Genomic DNA, 20,192 nt, shown 5'->3' with positions numbered 1-20,192 from the left:
AGGGACCGATGACTTTAGCAGTTAAGTCCAATAAGATTTCATACAGATTTGAACTGTTTGCTCACAATTTTTCATAACGTTTGTGTATATGTAAAACAGCATTTTGCACAATGTACGAGAAACTTGTCGAATGTACGTTAACATCTGGTTTATGCAAAACTGGAAAATTTAAGGAAGATATTATCTTTTTATAGCTGCAAAAATCTGATAATCGAAAGAGGAAGAAAGGATACTTTATGTGGTTCTAAAATAAAGTTAAGAACTTCCAAAATATGGAACGTCACAAGGTTTGCCGACATAAAAGTTTTCTGGTTATGGTACCGCTTCTAATTAGACCCAGAAGAAGGCCGCTGCAACCGTGGCCTTAACGTTGGTTTTTCTCCAGCAGTAGTAGATTTTTACATTATGACGACTGACTCTGGACGCGGATGCCTATGCAATTAAATATGTCACAAGGTTTGTTAACGAATTCTAATATTGCATTTTTAGACGAAGAGAAAGTACGAGGAGAGTTCAATAAGTAACGCAACAGATCTTGTTTCTGAAAGCAGATTGGTTTTCTTCGGGATTCCCATACACCTTATTATTCCCCACTTTTTTGGCTGTTTTTCAACCTTATCTCCGCTCAGTAAGACGGCCCTATGCCACGCTACTGGGAAGTCCTGTCTGTCCACATGGTACCACTTTTACCCGCCGACATCAGAGCCAAAGTCTTGCTGCATCAATAACCTCCCCATCATCCACGTATTGCTTTCCGCCGAGTGCATCCTTCGTTGGGCCAAACAGATGGAAGTCGGAAGTTGAGAGATCCGTGCTCTAGGGTGGATGAGGAATAACAGTCCAGTGAAGTTTCTTGAGGTCCTCTCGGGCGTGCAGTCTTGTACGAGGCCGTGCGTTGTCGTGCAGCAGTAGTTCATCTGCATTTCCGTGGCGACGAACACGATGAAGTCGTTTCTTCAATTTCCTGAGGGTGGCCAATACGAGGTGTGGCTAGAAAAAAATCGGACTAGTACTGGTGAAACAATAAAACGAATGCAATAAGGCTGAAAGTCGCGTGGCCTGTCACGTGACTCTCGCTCCGCCTACTGCTCGAGTTTCATCTGCCTCCTGCACTCAGTCTGCCCGTGGCGTCTGTTTTAAGTAGTTGACGTTTTGTCTGTGCGTCGGAAAATGTTGAGTGTACAGAAAGAACAGCGTGTTAACATCAAATTTTGTTTCAAACTAGGAAAATCTGCAAGTGAAACGTTTGTAATGTTACAACAAGTGTACGGCGATGATTGTTTATCGTGAACACAAGTGTTTGAGTGGTTTAAGTTATTTAAAGATGGCCGCGAAGACACCAGTGATGACATTCGCACTGGCAGACCATTGTCAGCAAAAACTGATGCAAACATTGAAAAAATCGGTAAACTTGTTCGACAAGATCGCCGTTTAACAATCAGAGCAGTGTCTGAGTAAACAGGAGTTGACAAGGAAAGTGTTAGGATGTCAGAACAAATCATTCTTCGGCGTTCCTTCTGTTCAATTGTGAGACACTTTGGAACCATTTTTGAACACACTTTGTTCATGTTGAAACTTTCATGAAGAATCTGCCTAACACTTTCCTTGTCAACTCCTGTTAACTCAGACACTGCTCTGATTGTTAAACGGCGATCTTGTCGAACAAGTTTACCGATTTTTTCAATGTTTGCATCAGTTTTTGCTGACAATGGTCTGCCAGTGCGAGTGTCATCACTGGTGTCTTCGCGGCCATCTTTAAATCGTTTAAACCACTCAAACACTTGTGTTCGCGATAAACAATCATCGCCGTACACTTATTGTAACATTACAAACGTTTCACTTGCAGATTTTCCTAGTTTGAAACAAAATTTGATGTTAACACGCTGTTCTTTCTGTACACTCAACATTTTCCGACGCACAGACAAAACGTCAACTACTTAAAACAGACGCCACGGGCAGACTGAGTGCAGGAGGAAGATGAAACTCGAGCAGTAGGCGGAGCGAGAGTCACGTGACAGGCCACGCGACTTTCAGCCTTATTGCATTCGTTTTATTGTTTCACCAGTACTAGTCCGGTTTTTTTCTAGCCACACCTCGTACACTTCAGTTGATCGTTGCACCATGAGGGAGGCGATCTAAGAGAATAGTCCCTTCAGAGACCCAGAAGGCCGTCATCGTGACTTCAACGGCTGACGGTGCGGCTTCGAACTTCTTTTTCCGGAGGATAGGTGGTGAGACGCCACACCGTGGCTTGCTGTTTTGTTCCCGGATCGAAGTGATGAACCCATCTTTCGTAGTCTGTGTTTGTGTTCGACAAAAAATTGTCCCGATCAGCCTCGTAACCAGCAATCAATTACGCCCAGAGGGTATTTCCTTGCTGTTTATGATCTTCTGTTGAGCAGAGATGTATCCAGCGGGCACATATCTTTGAGTACTCCAACTGGTGGACAAGTAATACCAACAGAGGTCCAGTTAAGCAAAGAGGTGAAACGTCCTGGCAGATTAAAACTGTGTGCCCGACCGAGACTCGAACTCGGGACCTTTGCCTTTCGCGGGCAAGTGCTCTACCAACTGAGCTACCGAAGCACGACTCACGCCCGGTACTCACAGCTTTACTTCTGCCAGTACCTCGTCTCCTACCTTCCAAACTTTACAGAAGCTCTCCTGCGAACCTTGCAGAACTAGCACTCCTGAAAGAAAGGATATTCCGGAGACATGGCTTAGCCACATCCTAGGGGATGTTTCCAGAATGAGATTTTCACTCTGCAGCGGAATGTGCGCTGATATGAAACTTCCTGGCAGATTAAAACTAGGTGCCCGACCGAGACTCGAACTCGGGACCTTTGCCTTTCGCGGGCAAGTGCTCTACCAACTGAGCTACCGAAGCACGACTCACGCCCGGTACTCACAGCTTTACTTCTGCCAGTACCTCGTCTCCTACCTTCCAACTTTACAGAAGCTCTCCTGCGAACCTTGCAGAACTAGCACTCCTGAAAGAAAGGATATTGCGGAGACATGGCTTAGCCACAGCCTAGGGGATGTTTCCAGAATGAGATTTTCACTCTGCAGCGGAGTGTGCGCTGATATGAAACTTCCTGGCAGATTAAAACTGTGTGCCCGACCGAGACTCGAACTCGGGACCTTTGCCTTTCGCGGGCAAGTGCTCTACCAACTGAGCTACCGAAGCACGACTCACGCCCGGTACTCACAGCTTTACTTCTGCCAGTACCTCGTCTCCTACCTTCCAAACTTTACAGAAGCTCTGCTGCGAACCTTGCAGAACTAGCACTCCTGAAAGAAAGGATATTGCGGAGACATGGCTTAGCCACAGCCTAGGGGATGTTTCCAGAATGAGATTTTCACTCTGCAGCGGAGTGTGCGCTGATATGAAACTTCCTGGCAGATTAAAACTGTGTGCCCGACCGAGACTCGAACTCGGGACCTTTGCCTTTCGCGGGCAAGTGCTCTACCAACTGAGCTACCGAAGCACGACTCACGCCCGGTACTCACAGCTTTACTTCTGCCAGTACCTCGTCTCCTACCTTCCAAACTTTACAGAAGCTCTCCTGCGAACCTTGCAGAACTAGCACTCCTGAAAGAGTACCAGGCGTGAGTCGTGCTTCGGTAGCTCAGTTGGTAGAGCACTTGCCTGCGAAAGGCAAAGGTCCCGAGTTCGAGTCTCGGTCGGGCACACAGTTTTAATCTGCCAGGAAGTTTCATATCAGCGCACACTCCGCTGCAGAGTGAAACTCTCATTCTGGAAACATCCCCTAGGCTGTGGCTAAGCCATGTCTCCGCAATATCCTTTCTTTCAGGAGTGCTAGTTCTGCAAGGTTCGCAGGAGAGCTTCTGTAAAGTTTGGAAGGTAGGAGACGAGGTACTGGCAGAAGTAAAGCTGTGAGTACCGGGCGTGAGTCGTGCTTCGGTAGCTCAGTTGGTAGAGCACTTGCCCGCGATAGGCAAAGGTCCCGAGTTCGAGTCTCGGTCGGGCACACAGTTTTAATATGCCAGGAAGTTTCATATCAGCGCACACTCCGCTGCAGAGTGAAAATCTCATTCTGGAAACATCCCCTAGGCTGTGGCTAAGCCATGTCTCCGCAATATCCTTTCTTTCAGGAGTGCTAGTTCTGCAAGGTTCGCAGGAGAGCTTCTGTAAAGTTGGGAAGGTAGGAGACGAGGTACTGGCAGAAGTAAAGCTGTGAGTACCGGGCGTGAGTCGTGCTTCGGTAGCTCAGTTGGTAGAGCACTTGCCCGCGAAAGGCAAAGGTTCCGAGTTCGAGTCTCGGTCGGGCACACAGTTTTAATCTGCCAGGAAGTTTCATATCAGCGCACACTCCGCTGCAGAGTGAAAATCTCATTCTGGAAACATCCCCTAGGCTGTGGCTAAGCCATGTCTCCGCAATATCCTTTCTTTCAGGAGTGCTAGTTCTGCAAGGTTCGCAGGAGAGCTTCTGTAAAGTTGGGAAGGTAGGAGACGAGGTACTGGCAGAAGTAAAGCTGTGAGTACCGGGCGTGAGTCGTGCTTCGGTAGCTCAGTTGGTAGAGCACTTGCCCGCGAAAGGCAAAGGTCCCGAGTTCGAGTGTCGGTCGGGCACACAGTTTTAATCTGCCAGGAAGTTTCATATCAGCGCACACTCCGCTGCAGAGTGAAAATCTCATTCTGGAAACATCCCCTAGGCTGTGGCTAAGCCATGTCTCCGCAATATCCTTTCTTTCAGGAGTGCTAGTTCTGCAAGGTTCGCAGGAGAGCTTCTGTAAAGTTTGGAAGGTAGGAGACGAGGTACTGGCAGAAGTAAAGCTGTGAGTACCGGGCGTGAGTCGTGCTTCGGTAGCTCAGTTGGTAGAGCACTTGCCCGCGAAAGGCAAAGGTCCCGAGTTCGAGTCTCGGTCGGGCACCTAGTTTTAATCTGCCAGGAAGTTTCATATCAGCGCACACTCCGCTGCAGAGTGAAAATCTTATTCTGGGAGCAAAGAGGTGTTTGTCATCCGTCGATCTCCTCGAATGAGTGTCTGCACGTTCCAACATTTCAGGAGTCACAGCTGTGTGCGGACACTTGCATCGCCCAACAACTCACTATGCTTTTCAAATGTTCAAATGTGTGTGAATACCTAAGGGACCAAACTGTTGAGGTCATCGGTCCCTAGACTTACTCACTACTTAAACTAAAGTATGTTAAGAACAACACACACACCCATGCCCGAGGGAGGACTCCAACCACCGGCGGGAGGGGCCGCGCAGTCCGTGACATGACGCCTCAAACCGCGCGGCCACTCCCTGCGGCTCATTGTGATTTTGTTCAGTGGTGTGTCTCCGTAGGTATTCTGCAAGTGCCTATGAATATGTGCAAAGATGTGGTTTCCCGATAAACGATACTAAATGACAGCTCTCTGCTTGGAACGCACCTCTGTTCTAGACGCAATGTTCAAGGCTACTTATGGCCCCGCCACCTGTCAGAACTATAAGGGTTGAAACAGGAATATTCCAAGATGTCCCACAGAAAATTCCGCAATTTTAGCCCTAAACTGACTGAGAAAAAATGTATTGCTATACTTACTGGTGCTTTGCCGGCCGGAGTGGCCGAGTGGTTCTAGGCGCTACAGTCTGGAGCCGCGCGACTGCTACGGTCGCAGGTTCGAATCTTGCACTCGGGCATGGATGAGTGTGATGTCCTTAGGTTAGTTAGGTTTAAGTAGTTCTAAGTTCTAGGGGACTGATGACCTCAGAAGTTAAGTCCCATAGTGCTCAGAGCCATTTGAATTTTAGAACTTACTGGTGCAGTTAATTAAGTGTTCTTCAATATAGTGTAGGCTCTTTACCTGATGATTAATTAGAAAATCTCGTAGAAAATTTGAAATTCCGTATTTTAGTGAATATTGAGACGTTTGTTATAAACTCTGTCAATGAAAGGAAAATTAAGTACATTCTGATGTGTTGGCAAATGTGCCAACACCTTGTAGATACAGGAGGCCGAAATGCACGCTATAATCTAACGCAGACGGGTGTGAGGTCTGGAACAGGATACGTAATGAATGCTATAAAGAAAAGTACGTAGCTGCTAAAATACTCAACTTTTAATTCATCATTTGTATACAGCGTTCTTGATGATACAAGTGGGACTCTCTCTAGATATGGTTAATGGCGCCTTGCTAGGTCGTAGCCATGGACTTAGCTGAAGGCTATTCTAACTGTCTCTCGGCAAATGAGAGAAAAGGCTTCGTCAGTGTAGTCGCTAGCAAAGTCGTCGTACAACTGGGGCGAGTGCTAGTACGTCTCTCTAGACCTGCCGTGTGTTGGCACTCGGTCTGCAATTACTGACAGTGGCGACACGCGGGTCCGACATGTACTAATGGACCGCGGCCGATTTAAAGCTACCACCTAGCAAGTGTGGTGTCTGGCGGTGACACCACACATTCTATAAATAATACAGGTTTCTGTAAGGTTTATTTCTATACCCTAACATTTTTCTTAACATTACACGTTCGTATAATTACACGCAAGATGTGTTATGTCACATTCTGTATAATTTGGAAATGGAAAATAATTTCGTAAACACTTCAGAGTATGGTGCACTTTCCTTACGCCTCTCAAAAAAAGGACCAGCGGCCACAAGCTGCACGCCGAAGAAAAGAAGAAAAGTACGCTCCTCTTCACTCCTAGAAGATAAAATGGGGAAATACTCACAGAAATCGAAGTTTCTCAATGGTAAGAAGGATAAGCAGAAAGGTAATCTACTTTCTGAGGCTTTGGAAATTCCGCTCCCCATCCCTGCAGAGGCCGAGCCTATACGCACAATCGCACAAACCAGTAAACTAAGATGGTAGCGAAGTTATCACACCCGTATTTCCCATTCACCACTTTCCTGACTCCAAAGCTCCTTCAATGGAACTGTAACGACTACCATCCGACCGAACTCACTCATTTAATGGCTGCTTACTCCGTAACTGGAATAGCACTACAGGAAATACTGTTTACAGCAACGCACCTCCCTGCTCTGAAAAACTATATATCCTACTGTACCAATCGTATTAATGTCGAGAGAGTGTTCGGTGGGGTCTGCACCCTCATACGCTTTGATATTTCTAGTGAGCAGTGCCCCTTACCACTGCAGTAGGGGCCATGGCCGTTAATATCTACCTGTCAATTCGGATGACAATATGTAATGTTTATCTACCCCTGAAACGTCCCCTTAGAACAATAATACAAGACTGTGCTTAAACTGACACACAATATTTTTTTTTAGCGCAACGCAATCTGACTATCAAAAATCCCTACAAAAGAATGGCCCTGACTAACATTAAACTATACCTTTCACAGATCACTTTACCTCACAAAAATCCTCATTACTCGAACTACTGCAATACAGCGAGCGCCACTACTGCCAGCTAAATAAAAGATTCAAACTACGGAAAGCACTAACTACTGACACGCATAGTTAGCAAATGAAAGATTTTAATAGAGAACAAACAATGTATTTACCTTAATAGTGTTGAAAAACCATAATATATATAGCAGTTGATGCCATTCAGTATTACAAATCTCAAAACTCCGCCATGTCTCTCCCCACATCCACCACTGCTGGCGGCTCACCTCCAACTGCCCAACGCTATGCGCTGTTAACATCCAGCTGCCGCTGCGCAACACTACAATGGCAGACAACAATGCAAACTAGCACACAGAGCGCTACGTAACGTTGCCAATAAGAAAACATAAACAGCCTACTTACATAGCGAAAACATAAACAGCCTACTTACACCCCTAGATGGACCTTTCCATCACCACGAGTTCTTAGTCAGTGGAACTGCTACCCCCCCTCCCCCCCCTTCCTCTTATTAGAGGACTTAAATATCCATAATCCTTCGTGGGGCGGTGACACTCTCGGTATCGCCGAGTACTGGAACACCTTCTTTCAAAATTGGACGTCTGCCTACGTAGCACTGGAACTGCAACACCTTTAAGTGCGGCCAACGGAATGTACTAAACTATTGATCTCACAGTTTGCAGCCGGAGTATCTTATCCCTGATTCAGTGGTGCGTCCATGGCGATATTTGTGAAATGTGAAATCGACCATTTTCCTATCGGTCTCCCTCACCAATCAGACATCTGGAACATGCTCCAGGTTTATCGTTTCGGGACGGTAACTGGCAGGCTTTCTCTCTGCGGCCTCCTTTTTGGCCAGTCATGCGACGGATACCAACAAAGTGGTACAGGATGCAATTCATACTGTTACTCATGCTGCAGCAGCAACGATATCCTGCTCCTGCAGTTCATACAGACGGTCGCCGGTGCCATGGTGGTCTGAAGATACAGCCCCAACTATCAGGGAAGGGCGCAAGCAGCTTCAATGGCACAAGCGCCGTCCATCTGGATAATCTGATAGCATTAAAGAGACTCCAGGTGAAAGCGAGGTTTTTAATAAAGAAAAGGAAACAAGAAAGTTGGGAGTAATATACAGGGCTATTACAAATGATTGAAGCGATTTCATAAATTCACTGTAGCTCCATTCATTGACATACGGTCACGACACACTACAGATACGTAGAAAAACTCGTAAAGTTTTGTTCGGCTGAAGCCGTACTTCAGGTTTCTGCCGCCAGAGGGCTCGAGAGCGCAGTGAGACAAAATGGCGACAGGAGCCGAGAAAGCGTATGTCGTGCTTGAAATGCACTCACGTCGGTCAGTCGTAACAGTGCAACGACACTTCAGGACAAAGTTCAACAGAGATCCACCAACTGCTAACCCCGTTCGGCGTTGGTATGCGCAGTTTAAAGCTTCTGGATGCCTCTGTAAGGGGAAATCGACGGGTCGGCCTGCAGTGAGCGAAGAAACCGTTGAACGCGTGCGGGCAAGTTTCACGCGTAGCCCGCGGAAGTCGACGAATAAAGCGAGCGGGGAGCTAAACGTACCACAGCCGACGGTTTGAAAAATCTTACGGAAAAGGCTAAAGGAGAAGCCTTACCATTTACAATTGCTACAAGCCCTGACACCCGATGACAAAGTCAAACGCTTTGAATTTTCGGCGCGGTTGCAACAGCTCATGGAAGAGGATGCGTTCAGTGCGAAACTTGTTTTCAGTGATGAAGCAACATTTTTTCTTAATGGTGAAGCGAACAGACACAATGTGCGAATCTGGGCGGTAGAGAATCCTCACGCATTCGTGCAGCAAATTCGCAATTCACCAAAAGTTAACGTGTTTTGCGCAATCTCACGGTTTAAAGTTTACGGCCCCTTTTTCTTCTGCGAAAAAAACGTTACAGGACACGTGTATCTGGACATGCTGGAAAATTGGCTCGTGCCACAACTGGGGACCGACAGCGCCGACTTGATCTTTCAACAGGATGGTGCTCCACCGCACTTCCATCCTGATGTTCGGCATTTCTTAAACAGGAGATTGGAAAACCGATGGATCGGTCGTGGTGGAGATTGTGATCGGCAATTCGTGTCATGGCCTCCACGTTCTCCCGACTTAACCCCATGCGATTTCTTTCTGTGGGTTTATGGGAAAGATTCAGTGTTTAAACCTCCTCTACCAAGAAACGTGCCAGAACTGCGAGCTCTTATCAACGATGCTTTCGCACTCATTGATGGGGACATGCTACGCCGAGTGTGGGAGGAACTTGATTATCGGCTTGATGTCTGCCGAATCACTAAAGGGGCACATATCGAACATTTGAGAATGCCTAAAAAAACTTTTTGAGTTTTTGTATGTGTGTGCAAAGCATTGTGACAATATCTCAAATAATAAAGTTACTGTAGAGCTGTGAAATCGCTTTAATCATTTGTAATAGCCCTGTATATCATCTCTGCAATCCTACACCCCATCGTTGGAAATGTGGACTAAAATCCCCCATATTTGCGGCCAGTCACCACCTACAGTAGTGCCTGGCATCCTGGTCCATGGTAACGTCTGCACTGATCAGTTGTACTTGCCGAATGTTTTGCGGCACACTTCGCTGAAGTTTACTCTTGCAGTATTATCAACGAAATTTCCTGACCCGGAAACACTGAGTGCTGACCGCTATTCTTCCACGCACACGGCTCCCTGTCATACGACATGGGCTTTATTGAATGGGAGCGTCTCAGCACGTTGGCAGTGTGTCGAGTTACGGCCCTAGACCTGACAAATTCCACAACCGAATGTTCAGACATCTTCGTGCTAACAGCATGAAATATATCCTCGGACTTCCTTATCGTATTTGGCGGGAAGGTATAATTATTCCTATCAGGAAACTGGGAAAGGACCCACATCTTCTAATTAACTACTGACCAGTCTCTCTGACGAAAGGACTGTGTAATCTGTTCAAACGGATGGACAACTGCCGTCTTCGTTGGTGCCTTGAAGCCAGAGGGTATATATCATGATCTCAAAGTAGCTTTTGGGCTTTTTGGTCCAAAACAGGTAGTCTAGTTAGTTTGGAATCTGCACGGCACAAAGCTTCCGCGCATCGCCAACATCTGACTGCTGTGTTCTTTGACTTTCAGAAGGCATACATTACCATCTGGAGACATCACGTACTGTCTACATAGTATGAGCAGGGTTTCTGGGGCAGTTTACCAGTTTTTATCCAGAATCTCCTCCTAGTGTATTGGGTCTGGATAGGTTCGACTCACACCAAGCAATGTATACAGGAGACTGGAGCCCCTCAGGGGTCATCAGTTCTGAGTGTAACGTAGTTTGCTATCACCATCAGTGCATTTTCAGAAAATTATTTTGAACAATTAGTTCATGAGCCGACTCGAAGCGTAAATGGTTGCGATAGCATACTTAGCCTCTTAGCAACAAATAATCCTGGACAAATAGGGAGTATCATGACGAATACAGGGATTACCGATCACAAGGCAGTTGCTGCTAGGCTGAATACCGTATCACCAAAAACCATCAAAAAGAAAAGCAAAGTACATCTATTTAAAAAAAGCTGATAAAATGCTCTTAACACCTTTTTAAGAGACAGTCTCCACTCCTTCCCATTTGATCACGTAAGCGTAGGAAAGATGTGGAATGATTTCAAAGAGATAGTATCAATGGCACTGGAGAGATACATACCACTTAAATTAATAAGTGGTGGTACTGATCCCACATGGTACACAAAACGGGTCAGATCGCTGTTGAAGAAGCAAAGAAAAAAGAATGCCAAATTTAAAATAACGCAAACCCCCAAGACAGGCAAAGTTTTTCAGAAGTTCATATGTAGCGCGTACTTCAATGCGAGATGCTTTTAACAATTTCCACAACTTTACTCTGTCTCGGAATCTGGCAGAAAAGCCAAAGAGATTCTGGTCATACATAAAGCACACCAGTGGCAAGACGCAACAATACCTTCACTGCGCGATAACAACGAGGAAGTCTCTGATGACAGTGCCACTAAAGCAGAGATTAAACACGGTTTTCCGAAACTCCTTCACCAAAGAAGACGAAGTAAATATTCCTGAATTTCAATCAAGAACAACTGCCGAGGTGAGAAACATAGAAGTAGATATCATCGGTGCAGCAAAGCAGCTTAAATCACTTAATAAAGGCAAGGCCTCCGGTCCAGATTGTATACCAATCAGGTTCCTTTCAGAGTATGCTGATACAATAGCTCCATATTTAGCACTTATATACAACCGCTCGCTCACAGAAAGTTCCGTACCTAAAGACTGGGAAATTGCAGAGGTCACACCATTACCCAAAAAGGGAAATAGGAGTAATCCGCTGAATTACAGGCCCATTTCACTAACATCGGTTTGCAGTAGGGTTTTGGAACGTATACTGTGTTCGAACAGCCGGCCGCGGTGGCCGAGCGGTTCTAGGCGCTTCAGTCTGGAACTGCGCTGCTGCTACGGTCGCAGGTTCGAATCCTTTCACGGGCATGGATGTTTGTGATGTCCGTAGGTTTAAGTAGTTCTAAGTCTAGCGGACTGATGACCTCAGATGTTAACTCCCATAGTGCTTACAGCATTTGAACCATTTGTGTTTGAACATTATTAATTACCTCGAAGAAAACGGATTCAGAAAACATCATTCTTGTGAAAAAACTAGCTCTTTATATTCATGAAGTAATGAGTGCTATCGACAGGGGATGTCAAATTGATTTCATATTTTTAGATTTCCAGAAGGCTTTCGACACCGTTCCTCACAAGCTAAGACTGTTTGTGTTGTGTTGACAGAAGAGCCAACACCGTGTTCCTATTGTTGATGTTGTGGTCTTCAGTCCTGAGACTGGTTTAATGCAGCTCTCCATGCTAATCCATCCTGTGCAAGCTCCTTCATCTCCCAGTACCTACTGCAACCTACATCCTTCTGAATCTGCTTAGTGTATTCATCTCTTGGTCTCCCTCTACGATTTTTACCCTCCACGTTGCCCTACAACACTAAATTGGTGATCCCTCGATGTCTCAGAACATGTCCTACCAACCGATCCCTTCTTCTAGTCACGTTGTGCCACAAACTTCTCTTCTCCCCAATCCTATTCAATACCTCCTCATTAGTTACGTGATCTACCCACCTAATCTTCAACATTCTTCTGTAGCACCACATTTCGAAATCTTCTATTCTCTTCTTGTCCAAACTATTTATTGTCCACGTTTCACTTCCATACATGGCTACACTCCATACAAATACTTTCAGAAACGACTTCCTGACATTTAAATCTATGCTCGATGTAAACAAATTTCTCTTCTTCAGAAACGCTTTCCTTGCTATTGCCAGTCTACATTTTATATCTTCTCTACTTCGACCATCATCAGTTATTTTGCTCCCCAAATTGCAAAACTCCTTCACTACTTTAAGTGTCTCATTTCCTAATCTAATTCCCTCAGCATCACCCGACTTAATTCGACTACATTCCCTTATCCTCGTTTTGCTTTTGTTGATGTTCATCTTATATCCTCCCTTCAAGACACTATGCATTCCGTTCAACTGCTCTTCCAAGTCCTTTGCTGTCTCTGACAGAATTACAATGTCATCGGCGAACCTCAAAGTTTTTATTTCTTCTTCATGGATTTTAATTCCTACTCCGAATTTTTCTTTTGTTTCCTTCACTGCTTGCTCAATATACAGATTGAATAACATCGGGGAGAGGCTACAACCCTGTCTCACTCCCTTCCCAACCACTGCTTCCCTTTCATGTCCTTCGACTCTTATAACTGCCATCTGGTTTCTGTAGGAGGTACTTGAGGAGGCCGAAATGCACGCGTTTTAGCTCACGCAGGCTGGCGTGAGGAGGGAAGGACTATACTGACGTGAGCTCTGGAACATGACAAGGAATTAGAATTCAGAAAGCGGACGTAATTAGTTAGATACTTAACTTTAATCCATTAATGATGAACGTCGCTCTTGACGGTACATGATTCACAATATCAATAGTAACTGAATATGGCGCCTTGCTAGGTCGTAGCAAATGACGTAGCTGAAGGCTATGCTATCGTCTCGGCAAATGAGAGCGTATTTTGTCAGTGAACCATCGCTATCAAAGTCGGCTGTACAACTGGGGCGAGTGCTAGGGAGTCTCTCTAGACTAGACCTGCCGTGTGGCGGCGCTCGAACTGCAATCACTGATAGTGGCGACACGCGGGTCCGACGTATACTTACGGACCGCGGCCGATTTAAAGGCTACCACCTAGCAAGTGTGGTGTCTGGCGGTGACACCACATTTTGCACATCACCCGAAACTGGGTAGACTAGATAGGATCCGACTCGATACTCTGCTGAAGGACCTCCAAAGTCTTCTTTAGTTTGTGTTCCTGGAGCTTCCTCTAGAAACCCCCCCCCCCCCCCCCCCCCCGTGGTGTGTAACACGTCCTGTGATGTGGATGGACTCTTTTGTGGCATCAAGGAGGATGCTGATCCTGCCCTTCTCAGACACCTGTTTCGTTCGATTCTCCACGATTATCCTAATTCAGTACGCATCTTCATTGACAGATCTAAAGTCAACGACAGGGTTGGTGGTTACGCTTTTGCACATGCAAGGGGACACGTAAAGGCTCTCTGCAAGTGCCTGCAGTTTATGCACTGCACAGTTGGGTGGCATACCTGAGGCTTTGCTGTACGTCAAATCACTGGTCACGACCAGCTTTTATCTGTAGCGATTCCGCGAGTTGCTTAAAAGGTATATTGCTGTGCTATCCAAAAAATACTTTTGGTCACCAACATCCAGGACCTACTGGTTGGCCTCTAAAGCTCTGGGAAAAGTGACCATCTGTTCTCTGAGCCACATAGGCATTCCGGGAAATGAACTCGCCAACCACCTAGCTAAAGACACCACTACAGACCAACTTGACGTCGGAATACCGGGCACCGACTTACGATTGCAATTTGCACGCAACATTTTGATTCTTTGGGAGTTAGATGGTAGCCTACTGCGACCCAAAACAAGTAGTGAGCGATTAAAGGATCCACTAAACTGTGGCATACATCTCTTCAGGCATCTTAGGAAGATGCCATTGTTTTGTGCTGACAAAGCATCGGCCACACGAGACTCACCCAGGAGTTCCTTCTGCGTCGGGGAATGCTCCTCGCTGCGGTAGGCCAATGACGATAGCACTTGGTCTTGTTGACTGCGCCTTGCTGGCCGATCTGCGGCACAATCTCAGCTTGCCTACCTCCCTACCTCAGATGCTTTCGGATGACGAGACAGCCACTGCCAAAGTGTTAAATTTCCTGAGGGAGAGCCGATTTTACACTAAACTACAACAATCGAGTAAACTCTACACTAAACTATAACAATCGACTTTTAGTTTTAGTTGTGGATGTGGTTACTTTCTTCCCTCCCTTACCTTGTTGTGCTTTTAGACCCTCTAGCTCAACATGCTGCCTGGGCTATCTCTATTTTCTTTTACCTATCGTGTTAAAACAACTGTCGCCCCCTTTCTCAAACTCTTGACTTGCTTATATACACTATGTAATCAAAAATATCCGGACACCTGGCTGGAAATGACTTACAAGTTCGTGGCGCCCTCCCTCGTTAAAGCTGGAATTCAATATGGTCTTGGCCCACCCTTAGCCCTGATGACAGCTTCCACTCTCGCAGGCATACGTTGAATCATGTGCTGGAAGGTTTCTTGGGGAATGGCAGCCCATTCTTCACGGAGTGCTGCACTGAGGAGAGTTATCGATGTCGGTCGGTGAGGTCTGGAACCAAGTGTTCTATAGGATTCAGGTCAGGCCATTCCATTACAGGGATGCTATTGTTGTGTAACCACTCCACCATAGGCCGTGCATTATGAACAGGTGCCCAATCGTGTTGAAAGATGCGATCCTGATGCAGTTTGGAATTCCTGTGTGATGGTCTGGATAGATGTCTTCCTACTACACGTTGCCGAGCGGTTCTAGCAGCTTCAGTCCGGAACCACGCTGCTGCTACGGTCGCAGGTTCGAATCCTGCCTCGTACATGGTTGTGTATGATATCCTTAGATTAGTTAGGTTTAAGTAGTTCTAAGTCTAGGGGACTGATGACCTCAGATGTTAAGTCCCAGAGTGCTTAGAGCCATTTGAAGCTACTACACATTACGACCGTCTTCAACTGTCGGCGGTCTCTGTCAGTCACACACACGAGGTCGACCTGCACGCTTTTGTGCTGTACGTGTCCCTTCACGTTTCCACTTCACCACCACGTCGGAAACAGTGGACCTAGGGAGTGTGGCACAAGTGTGAAACAAGTATGACGCAAGTATGACACAAGTGACACCCAATCACCTGACCACGTTCGAAGTCCGTGAGTTCCGCAGAGCGCCCCATTCTGCTCTCTCACGATGTCTAATGACTATTGAGGTCGTTGATATGGAGCACCTGGTAGTAGGTGGCAGCACAAAGCACCTGATATGAAAAACGAATGTTTTGGGGGGGTGTCCAAATATTTTTGATCTTATAATGTAGTTGGAGCAGCAAAGCCCCCTGTTTTTGCACTTTTCACGTGTTTTCCATGAAATGGAGGGACTGATGACCCAATCTCTTTAAACATATATTCACCATCAACAAATTCTACCACACCTTTACTCCAGCTTACAGGAACCAATCACAGACAAAATCTGGTGCACTATCCCATTTGGTGGCAAAATTTTGGGTAGCCTTACAAAAAAGTTAAAAGGATTTTAACTACAGAACTGTGCTTTATAACAACATGGTTTAAAAACTATTCAGTAGTAGTTACAACCATACTACTGGCAGAAACTGGTGCAACACCACCTTCAAGCAATGTGGAAATATTCATGTTGATCAGACAGAGCTGTGGTAGTTACGTGTCTGGACGTGAAAGAAACTGGGGACTGCGAAAGACAGATTCAGGTTGTGTGTAACATCTTTTAACAGAAATCCATTTCTACAATGTACACTGCTACGTTCCACATTTCGTTAAGAAAAATAGGTGCCCTACTGGACAGACTTGAAATCAATAAGAAAGAGTTTTATACGAACATATAAAGTTTCCCTTTTCCTCTGTTAAATTTTTATTCTGCGTATCAGAGGAAACGACACTACAGTATTAAAATGTGATTTGTTACTGGCTTATTACATAAGACTTTCTTTGCAATTTTTTTAAAAAGTTCATGTGATTCTTTGTAAGAACACAATCTGTATCACTAACCTGTTGCACATTATTTTCTCTGTGCTACATTTAGCTGCCACATATTACGGCAGATGTCGGAAACAGGTTTGTAAGCACATGTATTATAACAGATGAACGCAGTATTTCGTTTTCTGTTACTATTGCTTCCTTTTGCCAAGCACAGACGGAGAATTCGCTTTTAAAAGTGTCGTAATTTTTCTTTGCAGGAAGCCAAACAAAAAAATTGTACTCACTATATATTGTTACCGTATGTATCATGAAGTTGAAACAGTATGATTTCGAAAATAGTCACTAAAGATTTTGCTAGAAGGTAACCGAAATTAAAGGAAAATTCCAGGAAAAAATTGGAATGATAAAAGACAGAAACGGGAAAGATCTGAGTGAAGCAGAGGATGTTAAGGAAAGATGAGCAGAATATGTAGAAGACCTGCATAATGACAGGGCTCCTACTGCTGATGTTAATGTTAATTTAGAACTAGAGCCAGATATTTTGGAGAGCGAAATCCAGTGGGCCCTTGAAAATATGGCTGATAACAAAACTAGTGGACATGATGAAATACCAGCAGAATTGTTTAAAGTCACCGGAAGGGATGCAGTGAAAGTGCTGCACTCAATATGTCAAAAAATATGGATCACGCAGCAGTGGCCAGAAGACTGGAAAAGATCAGTATTCATCCCCATTCCAAAGAAGAGAAGTTCTAAAGAATGCTCAGATTACCGAACAATCGCACTTACTTCACATGCTAGCAAAGTTATGTTGAAAATCTTACAAAATAGACTTCGCCAATATCTAGATCGAGAGCTACCAGAAGAACAAGCTGGATTTAGGAAAGGAAGAGGAACTAGAGATCAAGTTGCTAACATTCGGTGGATTATGGAAAAAGCGAGAGAATTCCAGAAAGATGTGTACCTCTGCTTTATTGACTACGCCAAAGCCTTTGACTGCATCGATCACAACAAATTATGGAACGTACTGAAAAACATAGGTGTACCAGATCATCTCATTCATCTGATACGGAGTTTATACCTTGACCAAGAAGCCACGGTGAGAACTTTGTATGGAACAACGAAATGGATAAAGATTCAGACAGGGGTCCGGCAAGGCTGCATACTGTCACCGTACTTATTCAATCTGTATGCAGAACATGTTATGAGGAATGCGAGGCTAGATGAAGGAGAAACAGGAATTAAAATAGCTGGAATAAATGTAAACAACCTCAGGTACGCGGATGATACGATCCTGTTGGCAGAAAGTGAAGAAGAATTGAGAACACTCTTCCTGAAGGTGAAAGACGAAAGTGAAAAGGCCGGTCTTATGCTGAATGTGAAGAAAACGAAAATTATGGCAACTACACCTACCATTTCGTGGGATATAGCAGGAGAAACCATGGAGGTAGTGACCACATTCAGTTATCTCGGTTCCCAGATCTCTGCTGATGGCGACTGCAGCCATGAAATCCGGAGACGCCTGTTGCTCGGTAGACAGGCGATGTCAAACCTTGACAAGGTTATAAGGTCCAGAGATATAACACTAGCAACAAAGATCCGTATTGTGAGGGCTATGGTCTTTCCAGTTGTGATGTATGGATGTGAGACCTGGACCATTAGAAAGGCTGAACGGCGAAGAATTGACTCCTTCGAATTGAGGTGTTGGAGGAAACTTCTTAGAGTTCCATGGACTGCAAAGAGAACCAACAGATCAATATCGGAGCAAATAAAACCAGATTTCTCCCTGGAAGGTCTAATGTTAAAACAAAAGCTGATCTACTTTGGACACACAATGCGATGACATGCCTCGCTGGAAAAAACATTAATGCTGGGGAAGATTGAAGGAACTAGAAGAAGAGGATGTCAGAGGATGAGATGGATCAATGGAATCACAGAAGCAATGTGTTCCAACCTGGAAGGTCTACGGGAGAGAGTGCAAGACAGGAAAAAGTGGCGTGATTTGGTTCATGGGGTCACGAAGAGTCGGAATCGACTAAACGAATAGAGAGAGAGAGAGAGAACCGAAACGGCGGAGGTTCGAGTCCTCCCTCGGGCATGGGTGTGTGTGTTTGTCTTTAGAATAATTTAGGTTAAGTAGTGTGTAAGTTTATGGACTGATGACCTTAGCAGTTAAGTCCCATAAGATTTCACAAACATTTGAACATTTTTTTGTAACCGAAACATGGCTGTATTTCAGTGTTCTCAGCATTACTTCAAATTTTGTTAAAATATGAACCTGCTTAGAAGTATTTTTGCAATAAGTAGGAATTTCTCTAAGCTGCAAAGAAAATCTTGGGGAGTAATTTGACTAACAAAACTCACCCATATCAAAGAGTAGCAAATTCTCAATTTCATGTGTTTCTTTGCAGGGTCAGGATCTGGAAACATCAAATCACAATGAAAACTGGAAGACACCGAGGTGGTAAAAATTTTCGTCCGGAGCAGGATATCGCAGAAGATATAATTATATTTTACCTGGCTTCAAAGATATTGAGTTGCTGGTCAATAAAAATGTACTTTTAAAAATGTAGAAACGATTTATTAAAATTGTGATAGCAGAAGCCCTGAGAACCCAACTTCCCACTAGTGCGCATAAAATTTTCTGCGAACACTGACAGTGATGGCATAATAATTAGCACTGTAGCCGCGTTTCAGTGGCTGGCAGTTCTGACACTTCTTGCCATCCCAATTACGTACTCCATGGTTTACAAAAACCATAACTGGCTTTCTTTCTTGCTTGCTTCCGTCGCTGCTCTGCCTGATTGCTCCACCTTCTGTCCTTAATATTATTTTAATGACAGTGATATGGATCACATGTAAGTTATTTATTTCATTTGGTGACAAATTTCGTCCTCTTACAGGATCATCAGAACATTTTACTCTGTGAAAAAGAGTAATACTTTCTTAGCGTCAAAGGACTTTAGCACAGTCATAAGAGTGAATTTTATAAAAGTATGGCCAGTACGCCGTTGATGACAGTATGGAACGGTGATGTGGAGCAGGCCACTACGGAGAGGAGTGGAGAACAGTGCTGAATAAAGCTCTGTTGCTAGTAGTTATATAGCGACAGCTGTGTTCTCCGCCTTTGGCACTTTGTAACTCACAGTCAATAGCTGAGGTATCACTACACTCCCCGGAAAATTATATGTATTTGGTCGTACAACAAACAGCTACGGATGCTTTAAGTATCACTTCCAATGAATTTGCCAAACCAAATCGACATTAGCCGTTTTAACTTTACTAACGCACCAAAAATTTTTCAAATGCGGTCCTTGGCTACACAATACGTAAAAATGGTTTAAAACAATTTCACAGCCCTAACCACCAAGAAACTAAACAGGTTAACTATTTTCAAAAGCAATGACAGGTGCCTGGCAGTTTCAATCCAAAGCACTAATGAAGCTAATAGTCTACCAAGACATCCTCAAAAATAGGCCTCGACCGACAGAGCGCATGAAAACTAGCATTAACGGGTGCCTTTAGCACTGAAGACACACCCCGTTACATAGGGGACTAGCTGCTTGATAATCACACTGGATTCGCATTCGGGAGGACGACGGTTCTAACCCGTCTCCGGCCATTCTGATTTAGGTTTTCCGTGATTTCCCTAAACCGTCTCAGGCAAATGCCAGGATGCTCCGTCGCTAATGACCACGTTGTCGA

The 20,192-nt window shown here is 44.9% G+C and overlaps 1 protein-coding gene across 1 annotated transcript in view; it reads left to right on the top strand.

Moving 5' to 3' along the window:
* Nucleotides 1-19,030, top strand: part of LOC126191450 (DNA-dependent metalloprotease dvc-1-like) — a 76,190-nt gene extending 57,160 nt beyond the window's left edge. The window contains exon 4 of the mRNA XM_049932330.1: nt 18,899-19,030. Coding sequence (XP_049788287.1) covers nt 18,899-18,930 — 32 coding nt within the window. The 3' untranslated portion in view covers nt 18,931-19,030. The remainder of the gene's footprint in view (nt 1-18,898) is intronic.
* The last annotated feature ends 1,162 nt before the right edge of the window (nt 19,031-20,192 follow it).

Source organism: Schistocerca cancellata, chromosome 6 (assembly GCF_023864275.1).
Source record: "Schistocerca cancellata isolate TAMUIC-IGC-003103 chromosome 6, iqSchCanc2.1, whole genome shotgun sequence".
Lineage (NCBI taxonomy): Eukaryota > Metazoa > Arthropoda > Insecta > Orthoptera > Acrididae > Schistocerca > Schistocerca cancellata.
The sequence above is the reverse complement of the archived record's forward strand: the minus strand, read 5'-3'. Positions and strand labels throughout refer to the sequence as shown.